Source organism: Protopterus annectens, chromosome 8.part1, assembly GCF_019279795.1.
Source record: "Protopterus annectens isolate FY-2018-M chromosome 8.part1, PAN1.0, whole genome shotgun sequence".
Taxonomy (NCBI): Eukaryota; Metazoa; Chordata; order Ceratodontiformes; family Protopteridae; genus Protopterus; species Protopterus annectens.
This window is the reverse complement of record NC_056742.1, coordinates 360,186,677-360,199,984: the sequence shown is the minus strand read 5'-3', so window position 1 is coordinate 360,199,984 and position 13,308 is coordinate 360,186,677. Positions and strand designations below refer to the sequence as shown.

At 35.8% G+C, this 13,308-nt stretch overlaps 1 protein-coding gene across 1 annotated transcript in view; it reads left to right on the top strand.

Moving 5' to 3' along the window:
• NECAB2 (N-terminal EF-hand calcium binding protein 2) overlaps positions 1-13,308 on the top strand; it is a 2,586,853-nt gene that overhangs the window by 2,008,265 nt on the left and 565,280 nt on the right. The window contains exon 7 of the mRNA XM_044081939.1: positions 10,422-10,543. Coding sequence (XP_043937874.1) covers positions 10,422-10,543 — 122 coding nt within the window. The remainder of the gene's footprint in view (positions 1-10,421; positions 10,544-13,308) is intronic.

Genomic DNA, 13,308 nt, shown 5'->3' with positions numbered 1-13,308 from the left:
TAGTAAATCAAATCACATGATTAATTGTCAGCTGCTTTTTAAAAAGACATCACTGTTCATTCAAAATACGAAAACAGTAATAAAATCAAATAGTGTGAGATTTCTCTTACACTTACACTTGAATTCAACCAAAGGTACATAAGTGCACCCACACATGTACCCTACAAAATTCCCGCATCATATCAATTATTGAAAATAAAAAACGTTTTTTGTAAAACTATTAATCAAGTTAACCTCTCATTGTAGACTTCACTATGTATACGTCACCTTATGCAATATATATCATATATAAACGGCTTCAGCCTTCTTTACTTGGTGCTTCCCAGAGTCTGTTGGATACTTCGTTCACTTTTTTGTACAAGTCTTGTTTTTATTCCAGTTTGTACCTTGTTTTTGTATGGTAGTTGATATATTTAAGAAGCAGGGGGTATGGGGGTGCCAGGGGGTATGCCCCCCTGCTTATACTTGGAGAAGAGTAATATAGATTGTGTTTTATTTGTTTCTGTATATAATTGTGCTGGAATATAGTAAGTGTTGGTATCCTGTGTGTTTTCAGTATTTTGAGTTTTCAGTATTTGAACTTTCAGGATTTTGGTCTTTAGGATTTTGGGGTTTCAGGAGTCTGTAGCACTTATCTCTCTCTCTCTCTCTATATATATATATTATTTATAATAACTCTAATTTAGTGCAAGATTACATAAATTGCTCAGTTCCTGCCTTTCCTTAAACCTCACTCCTCCTCCTGAACATTTTTTGCATGTATTACTCCAACAAATTCCATTTATTTCTATGTAATTTGCTCCTTCCCTTTTGTAAACATCCATTTTCCAGTTCTTTTATATCTTTTACAATATTCCGTATTTCAAATACAGCTAGTTTACATTCTGATTCCTATTTTCTAGTAATTGCTCTTTTTGAACCCAATAGAATTAAAGTTCATAATGCCTTGCTATGTCTCTAGGCAATTCAGAGCTTGTGTCCCAGCCGAAAAGAATCATTTCCTTACTTCCTTCCATTCACCCCAAATATTTCTGATAGAGTATTCTGTATGGATTTTTTAAAATCTGCCAGTTCATTTCACTCCCAAAAGACAAGTTCTATGTTACCTTTTTCTTCTCTGTCAAACCTTCAGCATTTGCTATATACCCATGAAAAGTCTGCTCAGGGTATAAAAATATCTATGTAAACAAGCCCAAGCAAAAATCCTTGCAGACTTTCTTACATTCTTGGGAACAGTGTTTTATGTCTTCCCATTGTTTCTTGGTAAATTGCTTTTCCAGTCTCTCTTCCCAATCATTTCTAACCTCCTCTGGTCGAATATTATAATTATCTTGCAATATTTTATGTGCCCTAAAGAATTGCATGGACTTTGTCACTCACCTCAGTTAAGTGCCTAATTGCTTTACAGTTGTTAAATTTGGATTTCCAAAAGGGCTGTTTGTTATTGCAAAAAGCACTTTATTTTTCAATATGTTACTATTCATACAGTGAGAAATACAATTCTCATGCATGTTGCACTATGATCTAAACCTCTGTGGTTGTCCCATTTTATATAAATTATGTATTTTAACTGTTACACTTGGATGCTGCCTGGCACTGGGGAGATTACAAATGATATACAACATCCTTTGCCTAATGCGACAATTTCTATAAACAACGATTATACAATATTCAAAACTTTGAAACTCATGAATGCAATGTAACAAAGCTAATACAAAACTAGTATTTAACAGTACTATATATATATATATATATATATATATATATATATATATATATATATATATATATATATGATACTTTACTTTTCCAACTGAAGTTATTAGATGTCCAGTAAATGACTTTCTGAAGAAGGCTACTTACCCCACAATATTAACCCCTCCCCCACCATTGTTAATTTTACATCATCTTATTTTTTGACATCATCATTTACCATTTCTTTCCATTTATAGGTTATAAATTTATAGTTTCTGCTGTAATTAATTTCACTTTCACCTGCTTAATTTCTTCTATTAATTTCTCCTCCTGTTCAGTGAGAGGCTACCTCTGCTTCCATTTTCTTGTGATGGCTGTTTTGGCATCCAAAAATAGTAGGTCTATTAAACCAGCTTCATGTCTGGATTTCACATTTATCCAACTAAGTAACATCAACTCTCTGTTTAACTTTACCTTTCAATTTATTATCTGGTTTATACTGTGTTGAATGTCCTGATAAAATGCATCTATTGCTTGACATCCTCAAAAAACATGTTCCCTGTTCCCCTTATATTCCTTCATACATCTCCAACACCTAACCTCTACATTTGGGAACATATGGTGTAATCTGTCTGCTATGCAGAAGTAGTGATGAGACTTCCCTGCAAATATTCTGAATCTCCTGGATTTAGTGGCATACCAAGGATTAAGACATATCTGTGTTCACTCCTTTTCAGTAATTTTATGACTTTACTCTTGTCTAAGTTTCTGAGCATATTGCTTAACTCTACCTGACCTTTGTATGCTCTGCTTATAGATCTCCTTGAGTCTGTACAATCTGACCTAGCCTTTCCATATATATATATATTCAGTTATGTCTGGAGTTCCCTTTTCTTGATCCCGTGTTCTCACATAAGGTCCTTGTATGCAGTCATATGACCCAAGTAGGCAAATCTATGCCTATCCCCAAGACCAAATATTTCTTTTACCCCCCCCCCCCGTTCACATATCATCTGCATTTGCCATCTGTTCTCAGAACCAGGATTCTCTCTCAGTTTTGCTCCATTCTGTTGCTAGGGTATTGTTGTCTCTCTGTGGTTGGCATAGATTTTAAGTAGCTGACTGATAATAAAGTCTTTCCACTTTTTGATCTCTCTTCAGTTTAAGAATTGACTGAGGGTTTTATCTAAATGTTAAAATAAGAACTCCAAAAACTGCCACAAACGTCAGAAAAATACTGCTTTAATAACAAGATAACAAATGGTGAGCACTTTTGCAGTTAATAATACTGCTTCATCAGACCATTTTAAACACAAAACAGTAACATTTTTAAAATACAACAAAAAATCCAAAATAAAAATAAAATCATGTGATTAAAACATAAAACCTGTTTCATTAATTTAGAACACCTTTTACACACTTGACTAATCAAATCATTCAAAAATGCCAAGCCCCTAACTTGACATCATAATGGGCATTACTAAAAGGTTTCTTGATCCTGCCCATCAAATTATTTGCATATATCAAGCCCCTACTAGGTTTTCAGTGGGTATGATTTCAGAACCAGTTTGAGAGACACTCTTTCATTCAAACCTGCTTCTAAAAATGCTTTCAGAAGTAAAATCCACTTAGAGTGACATTTCTTCCTTTTTTTTTTAATGGGCAATAAGTAGAGGGATAAAACCATGACTACAACCCAGGTGACCCCGGTTCAATTAGCAGTTTGGGAGACTGATAGAATGTCAGGAATGGACAATGGTGTGTCCTTCCAGGAAAGGGAGGGGGCGACTGCATAAGTGTCTACCAACAAAAAATCCAAAATAAAAATAAAATCATGTGATTAAAACATAAAACCTGTTTCATTAATTTAGAACACCTTTTACACACTTGACTAATCAAATCATTCAAAAATGCCAAGCCCCTAACTTGACATCATAATGGGCATTACTAAAAGGTTTCTTGATCCTGCCCATCAAATTATTTGCATATATCAAGCCCCTACTAGGTTTTCAGTGGGTATGATTTCAGAACCAGTTTGAGAGACACTCTTTCATTCAAACCTGCTTCTAAAAATGCTTTCAGAAGTAAAATCCACTTAGAGTGACATTTCTTCCTTTTTTTTTTAATGGGCAATAAGTAGAGGGATAAAACCATGACTAGAACCCAGGTGACCTCGGTTCAATTAGCAGTTTGGGAGACTGATAGAATGTCAGGAATGGACAATGGTGTGTCCTTCCAGGAAAGGGAGGGGGCGACTGCATAGGTGTCTACCATGCTGTTCTTGGACAAGGCTGGGATCATACAGGGAGGGTGTGATCTAAGAGGGACTGGGGTGGAAACTTGACTGAGCTTCTGCAGAGGCAAGGACAAGAAGCTCAACATTCCCATTGCACACCCTGCCTGAAGACATAACCATACAGCTAGTAAAGGAGGGGTACATGGGTAGGTCTAAAAGAAAAAAAACAGCGCAGCAACAGATATTGGGCAGTACCACCCAGGATATCCTTAGGATCCATGTAGTCCATTGTAAAATTACAGAGATAGTTTGGGGTGAACTGGAATATCGACAGACTCGATGGTAGATGTGGGCACTGGGACAACTTGTCAGTATGAAGCAAGGGAGAAAAACATTCTGCCCCCCCCCCCCAAAAAAAAAAAGAAGAAGAATCATAGTTTAAGTATGAATAACTTTAAAATAAAAGCAGACCCTGAGACAGTATGAGTGGAAAAGTCATTGTTTTCCTATCTAACTTTGAAATGAAAGATGCTTCAATGAATTTGACTGTTTACATGTTTAAGTTGTAAATATATCAAACATTCGAGCTGGCCTAATGGTTAAGGTGTTTTCCTTACAGACACAAGGTGCAGGGTTTGATTCTCACAAGTGATACTTAGCTAGGCTTAAAATAGCCCACACAGGCAGATAGCCTAGTAGTAATCTAATCTATGAATAAAAAAAAAAAATAAAGAATATTGATCTGTACAAGAGACAGGTACACAGTATCATTGATATCATGAAAAGAGTGCAGTATGAACATCTAAATCTCATTGATGCTTCTATCACTCATGGGAAAACTGTTTCAGGCACCCGCATGTAATTATACTGAATTCCTGTGTATCATAAATGTACATGCAATGTATCTGTGTGTGTATGTGGTTCAGTGTCTCTGTGAGTGGCTGAGTAGCTGTCGGGGTAAGCAATAATAGAAAGCAGGGTGTGCAGGCACTGGGAACTGCTCAGAAGTGTGATGAGGTCTGATGTCATAGGTGGTATGCCTTTTAAACATTAAAGTCCACTGTTACCCTCTTTGGTGACTGTACAGTGTTCTAGAAATACTTGGATAATATCCACAAGATGAGTAGTAGGAAAACAGCTAATATTTAAGCATGCCTAGCACACCCCATAAGTCTCAGAATAAGCACGCAGTGTAACGAAGTAGAACAAGCATTACAATTTTGGCTCTGCAAAGCACCTTATCACTGACCCTTAACCCCAACCCTTCACTTTGTTAGTAAAATTATGTATATAGTCCTAATGGTAAGGGAGTAATGGAAGACGCTGGTCCCTCCTCCCACAAGTGATATCATGATGATACACTTTTAGGATAACTTGCTTAAGCTCTATTAAACAAAACATGCTTGCATTTATTAATGCTTCTGTAGGTTTAGATTATGAAAAAAGTAAAGTGATGATTATAGTTCATAGTTTAGTACTAAGCTAACTGCCCTTCCGAGCCATTTTAAGCCTAGCCAATTATCCCTTGTGAGACTCAAACCCTGCACCTTGTGTTTGTAAGGCAAATACCTTAGCCATTAAGCCACCCTCCCAATCCTCTGAACAGTATGCTTCATAATCACTCCATGTTCCTCCCAAGCTGGTGGGCATTATTGCAGTTATATTATAACATATATTATTATATATTATTATGACAACTGCCTGAGAAAATATTCTGATTTGGAGAATGTTGATGAAAGTCTATTTTTATTACACTTTTTATACCTTAAATAGTTGTTATCCATTGTGAGGATACTAGAGGAAAAAAAAGACAGGTGCTTGTGCATAGTTATTGAATGTAACTTAATAGTGTAGTGGAAATGTGCCATGTATCATTGCAAAACTATATAGAAGTATGTGGAGAAAATGTCATTCTTGTACATTGTACATGCATCTTTCATTTTAGAACAGCGTGTTTTGTTTACAGTTATACCATGTAATAATGCTTGCTTTCAGATGTATAACTGCATCATGGTTATGCTATGCCTTGCATTCACTTGACATCTAGTAACATATGCACAAGGTGGGAAACTGAAGCATTAGTTGTTGAAGAGCTTTCATCACAGTGATTTTTTGGCACAGTGTCTTGAATTGTTGTGAGCTGGTAGTGCACTTTCTGAGGGCTATTGCCCTTTTGGCCATTGCCCCTATTTTGGAGGAATATTCCTATTTCCCGGCCTGGTTTAGTATATCTGTTTTCTGGAGGAGGGTTGTACCAATTTTCAGGCTTGTTTTACCCTTTCACACAATTTTCTGAATCTTCCACATCACGTGATTTTTGAAGCTATCCTGTACACAGAAAACCACACTAGTGGCAAGAATAATTTAAAGAGGAAAGACAATTCCCTTTTTCTGGAAGCAAAAGTAAATGATGTTCTCTGGCAGAATTTTGCAATACAGTTAATTCAATCTACAAATTTTTCATCGTCTCTTTGATAATATGCTTATGCTTTCCCACCATTTTTCTCACTCTGTGTATCTGAATAGTATCCTACATATCTATTGTAAGCAGAATGAGTTATTTCCTATTTGCTATTCACATTGTATGCTAATTAGATGTTCCGATTTTGTACGGGATGTTCCTGTGTTTCAACGACCTTTGTTTCCATTTGTTTCCATTTTCAACGTCTGCAGGTTGAGAGGTATGCTTCACTGTGGTAAAAATATGGAGGTTTTTTTATATAATTTAGGGAGGTGCTCCCCACATAAGGAATTCAGTGAGGCTTACTGCCCTGAACTCATCATTTTTTGGATTTAATTTTTGGAGACAGTGAAATAAAAAACTGTGCTTCAGCTCTAGTTTGGTAAACCGTACAATGCACACCACCAAATATATTATTGCATATAAACTTTGGTCATGTGAATGTGTGTGAGTGTGTTTATGTATGTGTGTGTGTGTGTGTGTGTGTGTGTGTGTGTGTGTGTGTGTGTGTGTGTGTGTGTGCACGTGTGTGCATATGTCAATTTAAATATATATAATATTTGCCTGTGGTCACATGTTCATTTAATCGCAAATAGAATTTCATGGTGTTTTTAATGATAAAGCAGATTTAATGATGCTATAGTTGAATCAACTGCAATAGGGATGCCATAGTATAATTCAAGAGTTTTGCCTATTTCAAAATTGTTCAGCTATGGAGCTGATATATACAATGTTCAGGATATCAGGGCAGAACTCTCACGTCAGGGTGTGGTGTGGAGGAAAGCCCCCACACATACAATATGTATTTGCATGGGAAGGTATGTATTTTTAAGAGGTGGGTGGTCATTTATACTGTTTTAGTGGAGCGATATAAAGTTGCTGCAAAATCAGTCTTTTAGAGTAAGTGAAGGAATTGTGTAATTGTAAAGTGTTTGTAGTTTACAGAATAGTACTAATCTGAATGTGTAGACATGGGAGGTATGTTGGTGTTGTATGAATGATTTTGTTTACTTAATATGTCTGCTATGCTTTTATTTAGTTTGTGATCACAAATGTTACTTTACTGATGACATTTCCAGTCATTTTCTTTCATTGCTTTGTGTTTCAGATGTAACTGAGCATTGATGAAATTGTTTGATATTTTGTATGTCAAATAATTTCTTTCATGAATTATGATTTATTGTATACTTGTACATGCTATGTACCTTCATGTAAAATACTTCTCTGCCTGTTTTAAGTGTTTTGCACAGTTATAACTTGGAATCTTGGTATGAAATTTTTTGGGTGTTCATTTTAGGGACTCATCACACTATTGTTTATCATTGCACAATTCGATTTCTAAATATCATTTCACTGTTTTTTTCATATCAGATATGAGTAGGGACAGACTTAGTGTCATATGGCAGGTGCTGTTGGTCTATATATGATGGTCCAGATTCCAAAATAGTTGCTCTCAGTGTAAGTCTGTCCTGATTCTAAAAGAATGGCTCTCAGTGTAAGTGACTTACATTGGTGTAAAACCTGTCAGTAAATGGGCTTACGCTAGATCCAGATTCAAAAAGATCCAGTGTTTGACAAAAAAATTCCCTATATAACAAACAGTCCTTTGCTACAATCAGATGTAGCTATGATTCATTTGATGTCTGCCACTAACTTCTTTTTTACTGGTAGACCCAAGGTAACTGGAATTATAGAAAGTTGCACCTTACAGACATTTCTCAAATTTTTCTCACAAACCATGATGATGTCATTCCTTTATTCCTTTTTCTAATCATTTGTGATAGTTCAACATACATAGTAAATGAAAAATACTGCACTCTTTCTCAAATACTTAGCAGGCATGCATTTTAAATGCAAACTTCTACATCAACAAGGTTCCACGCAATACTTTTCCATTACCCTCTTTATCTTATTAACAGGATTTGTTCTCATCCATTAGTATATAAATGTATAATAAATTGCTATTTAGTTTAATGTAAATGCTTCACTATCCTGCAAAACATTCATTCTGAATTCCAAAAATATTAAAAGCAATTAGCTTACTAACTGTTTAATAAGTTGCATATTCTACTTTACTTATAAAATATTTCCTTATATGCTTCACTAGCCAATTAAAACAAGCCAAAATGGTGTGTGGACCTGAGTGAGACCACATACAACTACTGCTGACTACACACCTATTTTTCACTGTGAAGCCTGGCATCTGCAAATCTGGAATAGAAGAAGCTTTTGTGGTGCAAGTAGGATCACTTCTGAGGTGAGGGTGGAGGGCTAGCTAACTTACTGTAGTGCTTAACTGCTGCAAATACATGCAGAGTGTAGGAAGGAAGCTGACCCCTTTAATTTTAAATATGCTGAGAACATAATTAAATGTTAGTCATAGACAAATGCATTACTACTTCAAAAATGCAACTGTATCACTTGAAAAATGGGACTGTCTCATATTTTACAAATAAATGGAGACCTCAAATGTCTGGACACCAGCTGTGATCTACATGAGCTCTGGAGTGCCTTTTGTTAACCTTCTTAGGAACAACGTTGCATTCTGAGCTCTTTTTTGGCTGTTATTAAAGTTATGAAGTTCTTTCCATGTGGTTTCACTAAAACATTAAGCTTTAGTGAAACCACATGGAAAGAACTTCATAACTGATGAAATATAACAGCAATCCAAAACGCATAAACACAAAAATGATTTAGCACACTCAGATCTTTGCAATGTTTCTAACACTGAGAGTCCAGCTCATAACTTCCATTTCTTAACTGGGATAACTACTGACTTGATGCACGTTTTTGTATAATTTGTGCAAATAAGTGACAACATACTTCTCTGTGAAGTCCATGAAAATACAGAAAAATTTAAAATGACTCTAGAACAATATGTAAAAGCAATGGTTATTCAGTATACATATAGAAGAATAAATAAAAAAGAATAACTAATTGAACCATCTGTACTAAGCTACCAGGGACCACAGCACTGGAAACTGCCACCAATTCAAATGTTTTTCCCTACTGCTTTCACACAGATTAACTGCCAAAAAATGCAAGAAGAACAACACACACATGGGTAGGCCAAGAGTTAATCATATAGTTGCTTAACTGACTGACATTACAAGGCCTCTTCTGCAGTTTTCACCACGGAATGCATGAAGTCAAAATTTTGCTGTATCCATTGCCACAGTTCAGTTCTACTTATATTCCAAATGCAAAAGTCGGTTTTACAACCCAGGATTAATTTATTTCACTTTGAGATTAGATAGAAGTTGATGTCAGAAAAGGGGGATAGCTGTCTGTCAAGAAGCAGCTGTAGTATTTTTTTTTTTTTTTTTTTGCAATTCTGAGGCAGCTGGCTTGCTTACATTTCTAGCGGGAGTGTGATAATTAAGGAATGCAGTTTCTATGCTTTCTATATTCTGCTATTCTATGCATGGAATGTCCAGTGCCAGCTGCCTCCAAGATCCATAGATCTGACCGCTGACTTTCCCTCATTCACTGATCCCACAAAAAAAAAAAAAAAATCTGGTGATGGTGTTTTCTGGCATGTGCACCTTGACAGTAAACACTTGATGGAGAATATCATGAATCCAAATACTTGAACTTAGATTCACTGATTATGAGGAATCTTCTCTTTCTTATAGATGCACTGACCTTGGAGTTAACTATATTAAGTAGATAACTTTGGCTTTGACTCCCACATAAAACCAGAGTATAACTTTATGTCTACGGAATTTCAACTTCCGGTATTCCCATTGGTATTGTACAACCATAAACTTGCAATGGGAAACAATGACTTTAAGACTTAATATTTTACCCATCAAATTTGCATCTGCTGGTAGATTGTTTAGTGTGTAATAAAAATGCTGGGTTTGTAATGGGCAGTAAGTCACTCACTGTAAAATAACTAATGGCATGTTATGGTAAGAACCTATAAAATATCTTATTTTCTGTTTTGATCTGTCCATAATGTATCATGTTTCTGGATGATATACACTGGAGTTTGACTGACTTTTAATTGCATTCATTGTTATTCAGGCATCACCACTCAAAGCCAAGCCATGGAGTCATGGACTCTTATTATGGAAACCCTATTCCAAATTATCCCCCAAACAACAGAGTAACAGCCAAAGAACAGAAGAAGAGGAATATACAGACAGGTATGCCATTCCTGCTCCTTCATCGATACGTTGTTAAGAATTAAATCACAGCAATCCACTCAAAGCATGCCAGCATCATACTTTATAAAACTTTTAACAGCAGATTTTACTTCTATTTTTACTAGTTTGTACAGATAATTACATTTAAAGTATTAATAAGCTTTACACAAACAGTAATGTTTTTGTTAAAGTAAATGGAATGCACAGTGTATTTCTAGAATCCTTATAAAATACTGTTTTGAATTATCACCTTTCTATTCTGCTGCATCTTTTTTATGAAATATTCATATAATTTCCTTTTGTTTCCCCGAGGGTGGTCCCCCTAGGTTGTAGAGATGATCTGGATACATTGATCTGGTTTGTTCCAAGTTATACAACACACCAGTGCAGATTTGTGTAAACAACTTAACATCAACAGATTATAGCTTGTGTTACAGCTAGGCATCTCAGCCTAATAAACTATTCATAGGTTCACAGGCAAGTGTTTGCAGACCATCAGAGGCCTAGCCAAAAAACCCTACTCAGAAATTCCCCCTACAATAAGAGGGAAATAGGCTTGGGGTAGACATTAAGGCTACCCATCCAATTTTCTTGGTTTATCTTGAATGTGGTAAGGGTGTTACTCTGCCTGACATGTAGTAGAGGTTTGTTCCAGAGGTGAGGGATACACTAGGATATGAATCTATCACGATACACTGGGATATGAATCTATCACACCAACATGTCTTATTTATCTGCTTGTGAAGGTTTAATTTCTTTAACTGAGCATTTGAGATACTATTAGCTCTGCAAAGTAATAGGAGATCAAATAGGCTTGGATCTTTCATGGCTCGAAAAGCTAAACACATCTCCATGGGGGAATCTTTAATAGACTGAGTATCCAGTTTTTAATTTCTCCAAGTCTTTTATTTTTATTACCATGACAGGAATGGACCCCATTCCTTAGTCAAGGTATAATTAAAGTTCATGAAATTAGTATTGTTTCAACCTTTGCTGTTAACCGGAAGTGCCTTTGCAGTACCCGCAATGTACACAGTAATGACTCCTTCTGCAATTTGTACAGAGTTACATGTATCAGTAACATATTTAAGTACAACTGTAAATTCTATTTTATAAGCACTGTTAGTCCTACTGCTACTGAAATTGTTTGGGTACCTTTCTTCCACATTGCATCATTTCTGCCTGCAAATCCTGGTACTTTACAACTTTGTCTCTCTGTATTTAAGACACTGTAGTCATTGGGTGTAGCAATTTCAATAATCAGTGTTCCTTTTGTCTTCTTTTAATGGACTACTATATCTGGTTTTCTTGTATCCATTTTTTGACCTGTCAGTAGTGGATGATCCCATATGATATAAACTTCATCATTTCTATGATGCTTTGTGGCTCATATTTCCAGTCTTTTCAGCTACTTTAGTATTATAATATTTTCACAATCCCCAATGCAGCAATCTTGCTACATTCTTATGCCTTTCGGTATATAGTCCTTCTACCATTAGTATGCCACAACCAGCAACAAAATGTGCAACTGTTTCCAGTTCTGTTTTACAAAACCTACATTTGTCTGTTTCTACCTCATGTTCAATGGACTTTGTAAACCAACATGTACGTAGTCCACTATCTTGAGCAACCAATATCACCCTTTCATCTTTTGGTTAAATTCACCTCTCCTTAACCATTCCTGGGTATGATCATGATCAACATGAGATTGTTCCAAGAGTTTCCTATACTTGCAACTATATTTATGCTGAGGTCAGCAGCAGATATGTATGCAGTCCCACTATTGCAGATCTATACATGTAATCAATTTCGAGGAGGTCCATACTTCCATCAAAATGGGGAATACATGGTCTTCTTATGCACTGATATTTATAAATCATTTGATGAGCATGAAGCATCCTTCTTGTTTTCCTGTCCAAACCATCCAACACCTTTTTGGGGCCAGTCAATCACTCCAAAGCTATAAATTAGGACAGGAAGAGCAAACTGGTTTATAGCTTGGACTTTGTTCCTTGATGTCAACGGTCTTTTTAGTATTAATTTAAGCCTTCTAAAATATTCCTTACTGAGTTTTATTCACATTTGCTCATGTTTTATTGTTGATCCTTCACCAATTCCCAAATATTTATACATTCCCTCTTCCTCAAGTTCTTTTATATCATATTCCTGTCCCAAACTGATGTTTTCTTGGTGCTGTAGCTTTCCTAATTTAAAGGTTGCTTTTGCACATTTATCAAAACTGAATGAAGTTCTTATATCATCTGAAAAAGCTTTGACCACTTGCAGTTCATAGGTTGGTACTAGGCTATCCTATCGGCCCTAGGGCCTATACAAACCTAGCCATAAAAATTCCCTGGCTATTTCTTCCCAGAGTATTTACTTCCCTGTTGTTGACCATATTCCATACATGTGCTTTCAGTTCCTCATCTGATGAACTATACAGTTTTAAATCATCTACAAAGAGAAGATGAGAAGTCTTTACACTTTGTTGTTTTCTGGGAGCCAAATTATCCCCATGACCTAATCGTTTAAGTAGATAACTTAATGGATTGAGGGCAAGACAAAAGTGCAGTTGTTAAAGAGAGTCACCCTGGAATATCCCCCTTTGAATTTTTATCCCTGGAATAATCATTTTCCTTTATCATGGCTTAACTGCAGAGTGTTTTGTCACTGCTTCATGGTCAATGTAATATAATTGATCAATGTAGGGTGTATGTTATGCATTTTTATACACACTTTTATTCATGAGTGTGGGATACTGTCAA